We start from the raw sequence: 14,190 nt of genomic DNA on the forward strand, positions 1-14,190 counted from the left end.
TTTTCTCTAATGACGCCAATGTTTTCCTGATTCCAGGTCTAATATTGCTGCTTTTAGCTTCGCTGTGACAAACATGCACATGGCCGTGCCGTCTGCCGGCCCTCTGTATGGAATCGCGTGTGTTATCAATTATTTGCATGATGTGAAACATGCAAGTTACAAGAGTGTTTCTAATGCTGCCTTTCTTTGCTTCCTCTTTGTCCTCTCCTCTAGAGGTCAACAGCAGAATACCAGGTGAGTTTTTATCAGAGTATAAATCAGAATTTGAGATTTTATAATAGCATACGAATGATGTGAAGACCCTCACGTGACTGAAATCCTTTGCTGAACTAATTTATCTGCTCCCACTATATGAATCTCATTTATCGGGTCTAGGAAAACCCTGAATGAATTATTTTGAAAAGTTCAGCGCCTCTTGACCAGCAGGGGCATTGTAAATCCAGTAAATAAATGAATAAATAAAGAAGTTCAGCCAAGTCTTTGATATGAATAAAAACAATTTCATAACAAACACCAACAAATGTTAAACAGAATAGTAGAACAAGGTACTTTTGTGCCACCTATTTTTTACTGTAATTCTTCCCGAGCTGCACACATGATCTGTGCAAGAAATGTATTACATATTGTATTAATGTATTACATATTATGATAGGTTTTATATCCCCCTTTCAACCCTTATCAACCTCCAGAATAAATATTTATTTCCACATATATTGAACAGAGATAAATGCATTCAATATGATTTCATATAAAATGCATATAGGTCTCTAGCCAAGACTAATTTGCGGCCGTTGTCCCTCGTGAGGCCTTTATTATAAAAACAAACGACCAAAAGCTAAGCTAAAGCTGTAAAATAATGTTCAAATACAAATCAAATCAAAACGCATATACATTTTGGATCTCCTCATTTGTTCCCATTGGCTAACTTAAGAAAATTCAGTTTACCAACATGTCCTGAAAGTGTCCTTCACTTGTGATCGCAGATATTATCCGATTGTCGGGTTCATACACCAGGTCCGTATACATGAACTATACTTCTGAACTTCAGCTTGAATCACAAACAACCTGTCCTGGTGTTTGTTTGCTTAAGGATTCCTGCTTAGCCTTAGGAAGCTTTGTGTTTCCTGTCAGTGTTTTTCTGATGCCATGCTTTCCCTCCTGGGGAGAAAACATGCGTCATCACAATACTAATCAGTATTGGAATCTAAGAGTTTTCCTGTCTCTTTTCCTTCTCTCAAGGCCTTGCACATATGATGGCAGAACAAGGTATGCACCCTGTTTTTCCTTACTTCCTTTCCTGTGTGGAGTTTTTTCTCATGTTACTGATGTGGAAAATGTGAACAAAGATGTTTTCTGTGCATCAGAAGACACCATTCTTGTTTGGTTTGATTATTTCGAATCGCCCGACAAAGCCGAAATGCAGCGTATACACATTCGACCAAAACTGAACTAAGACTCTTTGGGTGATATTGACTGCCTGTAGACACAATGTGAACTACGCAGTTAAATCAAAGTCAAAGTGAAATAACCCTGGCTCGATAACCACCAGCCTCCAGTAAGAGCAGGAAGGCTTTTAAGTTCAAGCCTGTCCTAAAGCTACATGTACTCACTGGTTGCTTGAGCAGCTTCTTGTAATTGAAAATTATTCATTTTGATTAAACAGTATCATGGTTCTTAATTCTAAACCATTTGTGTCCACCCCATAATGTTAAATTCCCTTTGGTTGAGACACTCTCAGGGATTAAAGTGTTATTCTTTATTCTATTTTATTTATTTTTTTGGTCTTTTCGCAGCGTTAACTCGAGACTGCAGTCAAATCCCTGTGCTGACTCTAAAATTTAAATAATTCATATTGAATCCAACATAAAATATTTTGTGATGTCGATAAATTGACATCGCTTCTTTAGATGTATGCCTATTTTGGATGGATTGACTGTTCAATAAAAAAACAAATAGATCATTTAAGATTTATTCCATCTCAGGCCTGGTTTTTAATAAATGTGAGCTCAAAAATAAAAGTTGAATATAAAGTTTTATTACTTTTTCCTTTAATGGGTACCAGTGAGGAAATTATAAAGGATTCACCACTGGCATACTGCAATTTATTCTAAAATAACGATGCAGCATTGGTACATTTGTACATCCCTAGTTTCAATCTCTAATGTCTAAAACTTTCATTTTGCACAGCAAAGACTATGTTTCGTGCCAATGTACCAAACTCTAATGACACACAAACCAAGTTCACTATGGATACACTCAAGCTCATTGGATGATTTTTTTAAATTGTTTCTGACTATCTAACTCTTTGAAATGGTCTGTTGACATGTCAACGCAGTCGCATTAACGCATCCAACTGCAAACGGGGAATCAAAATTTTATACTTAATCTGCTCATGAGGATCCTGCATGTCTTTGTTGGGCTGCAGAAAAGGAAAATCCTTATTTGTCTTGCCACAAAAGGACACTTTAATACCTGATGAGTTTTCATGTGTGAAGTGTTCAGTGTTGGATTTCATGACAGTAAATGCAGTGCATGGATTTTTACCCCCCTTATGACATGTATTTATAAATACATTGGTATACCTGCCAGAGTTTGACTTGATGTCTCTGTTTTTTCTCCGCCCCATTTTGGCTCTCTCTTGGCTATGGACTCTCCTCTTTCTCCGCCTCCTCCTGCTCTTCTAGCTAAAAGCAAAGGTACAGCTTTTTCGAAATCTTTCCTTTTTCGCCTCTATGAAAAGCGTCGCTTGCTCTGTGAGTGTTTTAGCGTAATTTCTTTGATGCTGAAATGTGTTTGCTTGTCTGTCCCTTCTGTAATGGTTTCTCAGTGACAGAGTGAGGATTAAGTGAGTAATTAAGCAACACTTAATTGAAAAGGAAGGGGAAATAGAGTGTGTGTCTTTGTTTTTCTTGCTCTGTGTTTTTTTTTTTAAAGGGTACACGGTGTCTGTAGGGACACTTTGACAACTCCAAGTGAACAACAGTCACAGTGGATAGGTTTCCACAAGAAAAGGCCTCTCCACACATTGTCATTAAACCAGCGTTTCAATTCGCTGGTGACGTATATCTTAGCTGAGTTACATGGACAGTGGTATAACTCATTGTTAGACTGCTTGAGAAAAAACAAAGGGTGGGCTGGACGTGGTTTCTATGGGCACAAGAGCTGAGAGGAACTTGATAAATCCTCATATCCCATTAAGCTTCACCCCCGTCCACCTACTTGAACTTTTCTTCATGGCGTCACTGAAACCGATTCTGAAAACATCAAACCGATGTATCACGATCACCCAAAATACTTCCAAAAAGTTACAACGCATATATTACACATACTCTACCAGGGATCAAAATTTGAAAGTTCATTCATTGATTCATTAATTCATTGTCTATGGTGCTTATCCTGCGCTCCCAGCTGTCGTTGGGTGTGAGGTGGGCTTCAAATTTCCAGGGTTTCCAGGGAACCTACTGCATATTTTTGGACTATCCCATAACATATAAAACCTGACATCATATTTTACAAGTAACTGCCATTCCTTATCCAACTACAACAAACCTCACCAAGGGCTCTGAAGTACATCCACATATGCTGGTAATCTTGTCTGGTTGTGGAATCTGTGTTGTTATTTGTTGTTTTTTTTAAATTTATTTTTCGCCCTTCTGTCACGACCATAGATCAGAAATATGACTCATTTAGAATACGAAATTTAGCCTTGTAGTTTGGTATCATTTAGTTAAATAGTCGTCTTCTGCTATATGCTCTTTTGAACTATAATAATCCCAACTGTGACCGCTAACATTAGCCCTGCTAATTAGTGTACATCGGCACTCTCAGGGATGTGTCTACAGCAGAACTGTCTGATCACAGCTGGGTTTTCCAAGGTCTGCACTGTGAACAACAAAACCGGGGGCCCAGGGTGACGCAACACGGGCACAACCCGGGCCGGATTAACTGTAAATACCGACATCCAGTGAACTGTATGTTGGCATTTCTTAAAACACATGCATCCTGCAAGCACTGCATTCTCCGGGAAGACCACAGGCAGATTCCGTAGAGGGACACATCTTCGGGGGCCGACAGTCACTGTCACGTCACGTTGGAGCATGTCTTATCATTGTGACAGCGGCTCCTCATACACGCTTACACTTTTAATCTGCTCAAATATTAAACGGAGGAAAAACAGACCGGGAATACTTGAGATGCGCTTCCGATAGAATTTATAACGTGTTGAGTTTTGCCTTACAGAGCCCGCTCACTGCACCTGTAGTGGCTTTCCCCATTCACAGAACTGTTTACTAAGCCCCCGGAGATTCCTCTGTCCTCACCACCTGTCTCCCTTAGTTGTTCCTGTGTCTAATCCCTGAGAGAGATGGCAGACATTATTAGGCATCAGACTCTTTGTCGCCTCCTGTTAGTCAGGGAAAAAGCTCATCTCTGACGCCAGTGTGTGACGGCTTGCTCGTGACTGCAGGAGAGGAAGAGATAATAGAAAATTGTGTTTCTGCCAGTAAGTATTCATATTTTACTATCGTTGGCTGAGCCATTGCTTGTCTCATCTCCTTCCCTGTCTCTCGCTTTTGGTTGCCATTAATATTCCCCCCTTGGTCATTATTCTCCTCTAGATGTGCTATCTCCTTTAGGTCACTTTTTCTTACCCTGTGATTAATCTATTCTTTGAATTTCTTTTGGAATTTATCCTACAATCACAGCCCCTTTACACTGTATATATATTTATGTGCGTGTGTGTATGTATATATCGATTTTTTTTTTTCACCCCTTGCATACATTACATACCCCTCACTCATAAAAACAGTCTTACGTCAGTGTGCGCAGTAACAGTAAATCACTCATCACAACCTTAGAGACTAAAACAGCAGTCAATGCAAAGCCAGTTACACAACACTTAACCCTACAACCTTCAGCCATATTATGATCAGACTTCACACTTCATCATAATCTTTATTCCCTTTATTTTGGAACAGACCCATTGTATTAAATGACTAGCCACAATACATATGGCTCTGGCAAAACAGTGACACACATTGAGCTGCAATTTGCTTGATTGAAGTTGCTCAAGAATACTCGGTTGTCAGCCACTAAGGTTCAGATGTAAAATTGAGAATCAGCTGTTCCTCAGTTTGGTCCTGGAATACATGTTGATAGCAATGGTGTGGCGCACATCCGGTCTCAACTTGTATTACAGGGAACTTGGAACAAATCACGAAATGAACCCCGAAGTGATGCCATGAACACCATTCATATCACATATGTAGATCATTGTTCTCAAACCTGCCTGATATTCTGAGAATGAGCGGGTTTTTAAAGTTTTGTTTTCATATAAATCAAGAACTTGTGGTTTGGAAAGCAGCTATACACTTTCTAACAATCATGATACTCAATTATGAACCCATCTCCAGCTCCACATTTTTTTAATTTTATTTTTTGCAGAAAGGGTACGCAATGATGGCACAGCTTGGTTCGAAATTATGCGTGATGGGCATGCTGGAGTAAGACGTGAGTCAGCAGGAGTTGACACAAAAGTCAGATGGTGAACCTAACAGGCAGGTTGACACCGGAGAGTTGACTCGCTTTAAATGACGGGGGCAGGAAGTGTCACACTGGAGGCTTTGATGGATGACATGACATAAAAATGAAGGAAAAGGCAAGGAACCCTGGACACGGGGTGAAACACGGAAAAACAAGAATTGTATCTTGGCTTAAACAGAGTTTCCCAAAAGAGTGTAACTCTAAAGTTAGCTTGGCTATAAGTAGATGAAATCTTAGCAATTATACACAACCAGTTAATAATGAATAACCATAACCCTTCCCATCACACTGTCTTCTTAACCTGATTATTTGGAAAGGTTCACAAAGCTTATAAAATGGGAGCCATAGTCCCGTACCGATGTGATAAACAGTTTTGGGGGGAGGCAAAAGAATTCTTTGAGTATTGGTGCAGATATTGTCTGTGGGCAGTTAAGGTCAACCAGAAGCATTCTTTGATAAAAGTCCAGGGTGTTCGGGGAGACGAGGTGGATGTCCACGCAGGAGGATCAGTTGCAAACTATATCGCTGATGCTGCAACACAGAGACAATTAATTCAAACCCTCAAAGCCAATTTATAAAAAGTCAAATGTGTTAAGAGCTACCTGGCATTGCTAAAACTGGAAATGCATGTGCAGGTTAAAAAAAAAGGTGTCAAATGAAATTCTTTAGGCCATACCATAAAACAAATTTCTCTGCAAATGCAAAAATTCAATTAGTTTCCCCAAATTGCATTTTCAATGTACAAAAGCAGCCACCAAGAGGATGCACCTTCCAATTCATAGGCATTCACTGCAAAGAAGACGAGTCAGATGTCCATTGTGTCTCTATGTTCCATCACCAGCAGATTAGGTTAGTTCGACATTCCAAAAAAAATAAAAAATAAAAATAAATAAATAAAATCTTGACAATGATTTCTTGAAATGATTACTTTCAAAACTCACAAACTTTGGATTTTTGTGTCCGAAACTAAATGAAAACATGCCAAAAATGCCAAACGTTTTATGTTTTGATACTAGGAATAAAGTCTGGCTCCTGACTTCCCTCGTTGCGTCAGCTTGTGTAACAACTTGAGAAGATATGAAGCACTATGACTATGGCTATTCACTTGGGAGATTTATGGGTGAGACAAACTGTCACCTGATGGACCTTCAGAATAAAATGCAGGTTGAGCATTTACAGAGCCCGTCACTGCGGTTGCTGTGAGAGGTTGACACAGGCTGTGATGCCGTTGGGCTGCCAGGCAGGTTGCTGACTGAAAACTCACTGGCTTGAAATGAGTAGTCTTGATAGGGACTGATAGGGATAGGGATGATGAGCTGACATGAGGAGGCAGGAGAGGGAAAACTGCACTTGGAGGAAAAGAGGATAACCAGCAAGGGTGAGCGAATTGACCTGGCGATTAGTATGAGATTAGCCAGGGTCGGTGAGGGGATTGGCGACGGGTGAGAGGAAGTCTGGACAATGAGACACCGGTGCTGAAGTTTGAGCCATGAGCACTGTGAGAAGCTTACTAGAATGTTTTAAACCCGATAGCTTAACGGCAATACAGCATTTCTAGCATCAGTTAGGTATTTAACACCTGTATGAGTATGTGGAATCTTATCAATGGTGTCCTGTACACTTATACAAGCTATTCTATTTTGTTATGTTAATATTACAACAACGTTTTTGTAGAAATTAGAAAATATCAGTGTCAAAGTAGAGCAATCTCAATGACTGTTGTTAAATCTGTTTTCCTTATGGAATCTGAGATTTCATAAGGAGAACTGTGACCTGGATGACTGAGAACCTTCAGTAAACCCAACTAGACTTTTGAGACTTTGAACCCAACTAGACCCGAATTGCACAATAACTTTTGGCTAGATAAAGGCGATCCCAGCTGGGTTTTGGTGCTTGCAGGAGATACTTTGGGAAAATAGCAAGCATGGAAGTGTGTTGCTCGCACAGAATCAAGGAGAGACGGGAAAGGCTTCTCAATTATTCTGTTACGCCCCCCCTTAGCAAGAAGAAAACAATTCGCGCCCCCCCACTCTCCGCTGTGACTATAAATACAATAATTTCTCTATAAAATTGTTATAAGTACACTTCTGCGTATATCCTTATTAACATTAAAGAAAACAAAAAAGAAAGAAATACACTTCAACTTATAACAAAGAATAACTTTATTAACATTGTTTTTAGGTCTTTCCTCATCTCCCGCTGTAGTCAAAGTGAAGTCAAGCGCTACATACGCTTTGTCATATTTCCTCGTCTTAGCTTTCGGGTGACTTTCTTTTGTCTCATTATCTTCCTCTCTCTCCGCCTTTCTTTTCATCCCTGTTAAAAAATTTTTTCATGTTGTCTCTTCAGGGCTTGTTTACTTCACTTCATATTGCCTGCTCGGTGCAAAAAAAAAAAACTCTACACTATAGAGCTGATACTCCGCGCCTCTGCCAACTAATGTAGTTGATGTGCAGTTACACTTTATTCTAGTCTAGTACTAGTACACTTCTTATTCTACACTTTATTCACACGCGCACCCCCTGGCATCGCACCCACTATTTGGGAAGGACTGCTGTAGTGACAATTGCCCAGAAGTAGTATTGATCAGGTATGTAAGAAGAATGGTACTTGTATTGTGTTCTGATACGGGCCCTGAAATGTATTGGAATAATTTAAGGAGTAAGGCCATTATATTCAAGTGGCAATGATGACAGTTGAAAAAGTAATATACACTATTCATTTTTTAAGCTCATGTCTGTCCTTCAGCAAAAAGTCTTTGTGGAGAGCAGATGTCAAGAGAACTGCCAGTGTAGGATCAGTCTTTGCAACTGACATTCTTTTGTGAGGTATTTTGCGGGTTCGCTTCAAAAAATACTGTATGCAGCCCCGACCGAAGATTCCAGACGGATTAAATCAATCACAAAAAGAACCTGCGCTGTAACATATGACACCCTGCACCACCACCACCACCACCTCCCCTCTCACCCCCCACCCAAATCCCTGCGCTCCCATCTGGTCCCAGACAGAAGCCTTCAGTCCAGAATACGGCTCATTTCAATTGACTGTCTGTCTCGGGCTGCAGTATGTGGAGGAGGGTTCCACGTCATATATGTCTGTTTTTGATAAGCATCACCTACATTTACGGGCCTTTGTAGGTAGTTAAATTAATCAAAACAATATTGAGAGTGGCTGTAAAAGACTAACACCTTGCCATATGACTCAGCTGCTCACAACCAAGCTGTCCATAGAGAGCCATACTGTGTGACGTCCTCTGCTGCCAGAGAGCCTGTAAGCCAACACACGACACACCGAGACATAACAGACACCCGTACGACAGAGACAAATTCACCATTTAGGTAAGTTTTGTAAACTGATAATCTCAGGAGGTGGTGTGAAAACCATATTAGCTGTTGGTGCTGACGTTATAAAGCAACTAGGATGTGAGGAAATCTCTATTGCCCTCCATCTTCTATTATCAACACTATGTTTTCAGGTTGTTCTCCGCCTGCCTCATTGTCTTGGCTCTGCTGGCGCAACACCATCGTGGGGATTTTCTTTAGATTTGTTGCTGATGTTTACTTGGACTTAATAATGAGGTGATTTGGTTTCAGTGGTCGAAAGTCAACGTCTCAGCTAGTTCGCAATTTCGCAATGATTTGGAAGACCCTGGAAATTGTAGTCCCTGGAAGTATCAAAGGTCCAGGTCAGTGAGACATGTGTGCTATATAATGTGATTATGTTAATAGCCTGAAGATTTTACAAAATAGAATAGAATAGAATTAAATGAGTTAGCCATTTAATTTGTATTTCCAATAGGTTAAGGTCAGTTTTAAAATTCAAGTGGAATTGAAATAGATAAGTAGTGTGTTGTCCATGTTATTGGCCTTCATACTGTAAACATGCTTGACAAAATATAACTGTAAAAATGTAAGAAAAGATATATTTGTAATTCAACACTTGAGAGTTTTCATCACTGTTTTCTGAGCATTAAGAATTTTTGTTGGAGCTCCCAATAAGAGACATGCATAAAAGAGGCACAAAAATTTTACATTTCGTGTCGAATATAAACAAATGTTCGCGGAAAGGAAAAACATAAATAAATGAATAAAAAGGTGGTTGTTGTGAATAAAGTGAATGCATCAAAATTGTACAGCAAAATGCAATATAATGCATTTACAGCATTGCATAATGTCTCGTTTAGAATCTTTTAAAATGCAAACCCCAAACAATATCTGCTATCGTGCCAGAATTACCACCCATAAATCATTTTTTGCATTACAACATGTACGGAAAGAACTTGCTCCATTTCCCAAGTTAGCACGATTTGTGCCAAAGTGATTAGAATAACACTATTCGTTTATGTCCTTATTAATACTACGATTAATACTACGATCACTAGCGCAGGTACAAGACCTGGTATTGCCTTGTATGCAATGTCTGCACGGGTATGTCAAGGAAAGGGATCAATGTTTTCTGGAGATAAATCTGAAGTTCTAAAGAAATCTGGAGTTCTGAAGAACTCCCTCAACAGCTAATGAATTGTTCTCAAGTAGTATGCTGATCATGTGTGATTATACTACAGAGAGAGCGTTCACTAACCTGCTACCCTTGATGAGACTCTGATAATCAGGCGTTGATGAGCACTGGGGATTTTTCAAACCACGGACACCTTCTTACCCCTCGCACTTTGGTTGCCCACTCTCACGGTGATATAAACCGTCAGAGGCCACCGGTGCGGAGTGGATAGAGCGGGTGAGTTTGTAATTTAACACCCAAGTTCCCCGGGAACCTCACTCGCGTACGTATTTCGAGCTTCATTGGCTTTGCCGCTCAAACCATTGGCTCAAAGTGAACATTTGGACGCTGGGGATGAGCTCTTTTTTTTTTTTTTTTCTCCGTTACCATTTGATTTCAAATTCAAATAGATTCAAGTATCTCAGTTTGAATTTAGATGTGTGGTCAGGTCTACCGTTCTCTGATGTGAGGGAAATGTAACCGTTTAAATGCGCACGTAGGCGTCTGCGCGGGCTCTATGTAGGTTACACTATGGGCCTTTAAGTGCTTCTACAGCAAAGTCAACTCTCTGTCTTCACAAGGCAACACCAGAAATAACACAACTTCTGCTGAAGCCCATGCAGAGGCCCATAAAGCTCGGCACATTAGGACAGCATCCTTATAAGACTTTTTTTACTGTCTATTTCACTTAATTATAAGAAACACACAGACCAAACAGGTTTGTGTGTACCTCAACTACATGTCTTTTGCACACTTAGTGCAGATGCAATGCTAACTGCAGAACCATGGTTGTGTCACTGTATACTAACATTGAGAGCAGCGTGAGAAGAGGAAGTTGGAGTTTATTCACTGAGCTGGTCCGTTTTTGTGGCGAGTTAGTGCACAAGCAGTTGTCGGGAAATAAGCTTTAATAGGGACGAGCAGCAACCTCTTAGAATTTAGAAATATTCCGCTCTCAAGTCCTTTTTTTTTTTCAACACCATGGCCTTTTAATTTTGAGGGTTTTAACATATGTACGCTCGTCTTTGCTTTCAAGTTACTCACACATATGATTTGTTTTGCTTGACTCGTGTGCAAAGTGAACATTCATACACACATTTACAGCTGCTTTCATGGATTTACTTATTTATTTGGTGGTGCTTTCACTCTTGGAGTTTATTTTGGTTCAGCCCTGTCATAATTCTCGAGCAAAGGAAATCATCTTCATGCTGCTAAAGATCCCTTGCTCACTGTAATTTAGTAATCAAGACAGGCAGAAATACTCCTTATAGGATATAATTGCAATGCAAGGGATTGTGTAACATGAGCGCATTTAGAAATGTAACAAAATCAGCTTTTCATAATAAATTGCAGTAAAAAACAAAAAATGGCAGGAGTGATTCACAGGGAGTCTGGCTGTGTTGAACCTCCACAAATATCAAAGACCTCAAGTATTTATTTATTCTAATTATTATTATTATTTATTTTAATGGTGAAGCTATGAAGTCAATCACTGAGACAAACCTGAGGTGGTGTCAGTTGCCAACAAACAGCTTTCCCCCATTTAAATGCATTTTCTCTTTGTCTTAGTAGGGTTTTGCACCCATTACGAAATGAACACAATCTAAAATAAATAATGAAAAATAAATATCAGATCTGCAAAACTCCAGTTTTTTCTCCCAATTTTTCCTGGATTGAGTTCCTCGATGCCATGTAGAGAGTTATAGTCCAATTGTATTTGTTGCCAGGGTGACTTGAAGCTTCAACTCCGAATTATGATATTAGTATTAGTATTAGTATGATATTAGTATTAGTATTAGTATTAGTTTCTGTGCAATATTTCATTTCATAACAGTACACTACAATTTTTCCTTTTATCATACTATTGTACACTCCTTACCTCACTTGTTACTAAGACACTTATAGTTTTATCACTTGTTTACTAAGACACTTTATAGTTTCACTGAGACACTTTATAGTTTATTTTATTTCTAATTCTGCCTTTTCTTTTTATTATTTATTACTGTTATATGTTCTGTAACTCTGGCACAACAATTTCCTTCGGGATTAATAAAGTTGTTCTTATCTTATCTTATCGTATATTTACAAACCATCACTAACATCTATGCTAGTATGGACAGATATCGGTGAGACGTCTTTTAGATGACATGAAAAGCCAGCTGTTGGAAATTAACCTACGTTTCATGTCCACCAGTTGTGCCTGTTAAGAGTTTAACCGCAGGTAGCGAGACATAGATGATCTGGCCGACAGAGCGGCACGCAAACTCAAACCCATTTAACTCTGTACTCGTCTCACAAATGCCTGCCCATGATTACAGCTGAAGTGTGTTGTACTTTTTTTTTTTTTTCGTTTTATTGCACGCTATGTTGAAAACACTTGTCGGCCTCACATGGAGCACCATGTTGATCAGCAATGCGCTTGAGTCATGCTTCAGATATAATATCCTGAGGTATCATTCACACAAATTAGGAGACTAGTGTGTGAAAACTGCTATTTTTATATGGTTCACTCCTGGTAATTTCAATAGAGTGAAAATCAATTGCTTTTTTTTTTTTTTTAAGAATTGGATGTTTACCATTCAGAATTCCCTGACATTTTAGAAAAAAACTTTCTTTGAAATCAGTTTCATGAAATAATCCACCCAAGTTCTTTTCATTCTTTCCTCTCACCAGAGCTAGTTTTGCTTTATTGCAACTTGTTTGTCTCGGTATTCTGTGTTTTCTTATCTCAAAAGATGTGTGACTGGAAGTCGAAATCCTTTTCCCCCGTCATACATCAAAGAATATGACTGATACCTCCGTTGTTTTATGTCGTCTCCTGCCGAAATCCACTTTGCAGACCTTTTACCATTTGGTGCCCATGCTGCTTGTTGCATCATATTTTGACTAAATACAGATGCCAAAGTGTTCTAGTTATTTCTGTGTCTTTCCTAGCATGGATTTCATCTTGGCCAGTAGTAGTCAGTGGTATTGGCTGGTGTTTCAGTTTTGATGAAAACAAACTATTCAACATAGGTCTAATGCACGATTTGGATTTTATTTGAATACTATGGAGTTGTAAACAAGTAAGAAAAGTAACAATGATCACCTTGATCTTGAAATAGCTTTTTAATCTGAGTTCTTCTTCAGAGAAATGTGTGTTACAATTGCATTATAAACCTTTACGCCTCAAACCAGAAACTCACCCCAAATTTTTGTTTTGGCACCTTTCACCGTGAAGTAGATCACAAAGGAGGAATGGTGTTTATGAGTATTTCTCAAAGTATGTTCTCAAATACCTAATTTTTGAAGCTGTGCAATTGACAGAATATGTGATTTCATGTGACGTGGCATTTTATTCATCTCTTTTACGATTTTCCTCAGCTTAAGAATGCAATTCAGCATTTTCACTTTCATTTTAATTCTCATTTTAAATGCCCAGGCATCTACAGTAAGTCAAATCGCAAATTATGTGAAAAAAATTGTAATTAAATAGAAAAGGTTTTTCTCTGATGACTGGTTAAACAATACGTTTGTGACTTGTACAAATGTGAAAATCAGATATCAGCATCAGCATGTTTGACAATTTTTCATTTTGATTAATCACATGCTAAACAGTCCTAAACTAAAATTCTATAAACACAGAAAAACAATATTTGATGACCTCAAACTAAATTGATAGCAATGGGATTGTCAATAAACCTTTTGAATTTAATTCCAAATTAAATCATTGAAAGAAATTTAAATGAGTTTATTCGTGGTATTTTGTTATCTAGTTAATTATTCATTAATATTATCTTTTAAGGTGGCAATAACCCTTCTGACAGTTTATAAAATGAATCAAATTAAAAATCATTTTACGGGTTGAATTACGACTTCAACCCCGGGCAATCAAGTAAGAAACTCAGGCGAGCGTGTCAAGGATTACTTGTACTTCATCACAATGAAATAGAGATAAACGACAGGGTGTTGAATTTGTAAATTATCAGCCTATGACTTTTCTCGGGACAGCGGTCGGAGCCAGTCGGAATATATCGAGAGGCAAAATATCATTAGCTATTTATGTTGTTGCGAAACTGTAAAAGGTTAATTAAAAACAAGCAAACCATGTACTTCCTAATGGGCAAAAGAATTACACGCCCGATTTATGTTTTGTTCTTCAGCATACGGTGT

The 14,190-nt window shown here is 38.7% G+C and overlaps 1 protein-coding gene across 6 annotated transcripts in view; it reads left to right on the top strand.

The window, feature by feature from the left end:
• The window catches only part of LOC147226309 (neurexin-3a-like), a 201,896-nt gene that overhangs the window by 32,913 nt on the left and 154,793 nt on the right, over positions 1 to 14,190 (top strand). For 3 of the 6 annotated variants that reach the window (XM_086160544.1, XM_086160545.1, XM_086160546.1), the window contains exons 3-5: positions 214 to 234; positions 1,240 to 1,266; positions 2,685 to 2,753. In XM_086160544.1, coding sequence (XP_086016670.1) covers positions 214 to 234; positions 1,240 to 1,266; positions 2,685 to 2,753 — 117 coding nt within the window. The remainder of the gene's footprint in view (positions 1 to 213; positions 235 to 1,239; positions 1,267 to 2,684; positions 2,754 to 14,190) is intronic. The other 3 variants (XM_086160549.1, XM_086160547.1, XM_086160548.1) reach the window with 1 other exon arrangement.

This window comes from Fistularia commersonii, chromosome 15 (genome assembly GCF_037954325.1).
Source record: "Fistularia commersonii isolate RoL2024-O1a breed Wild chromosome 15, RoL_Fcom_v1.0, whole genome shotgun sequence".
Taxonomy (NCBI): Eukaryota; Metazoa; Chordata; class Actinopteri; order Syngnathiformes; family Fistulariidae; genus Fistularia; species Fistularia commersonii.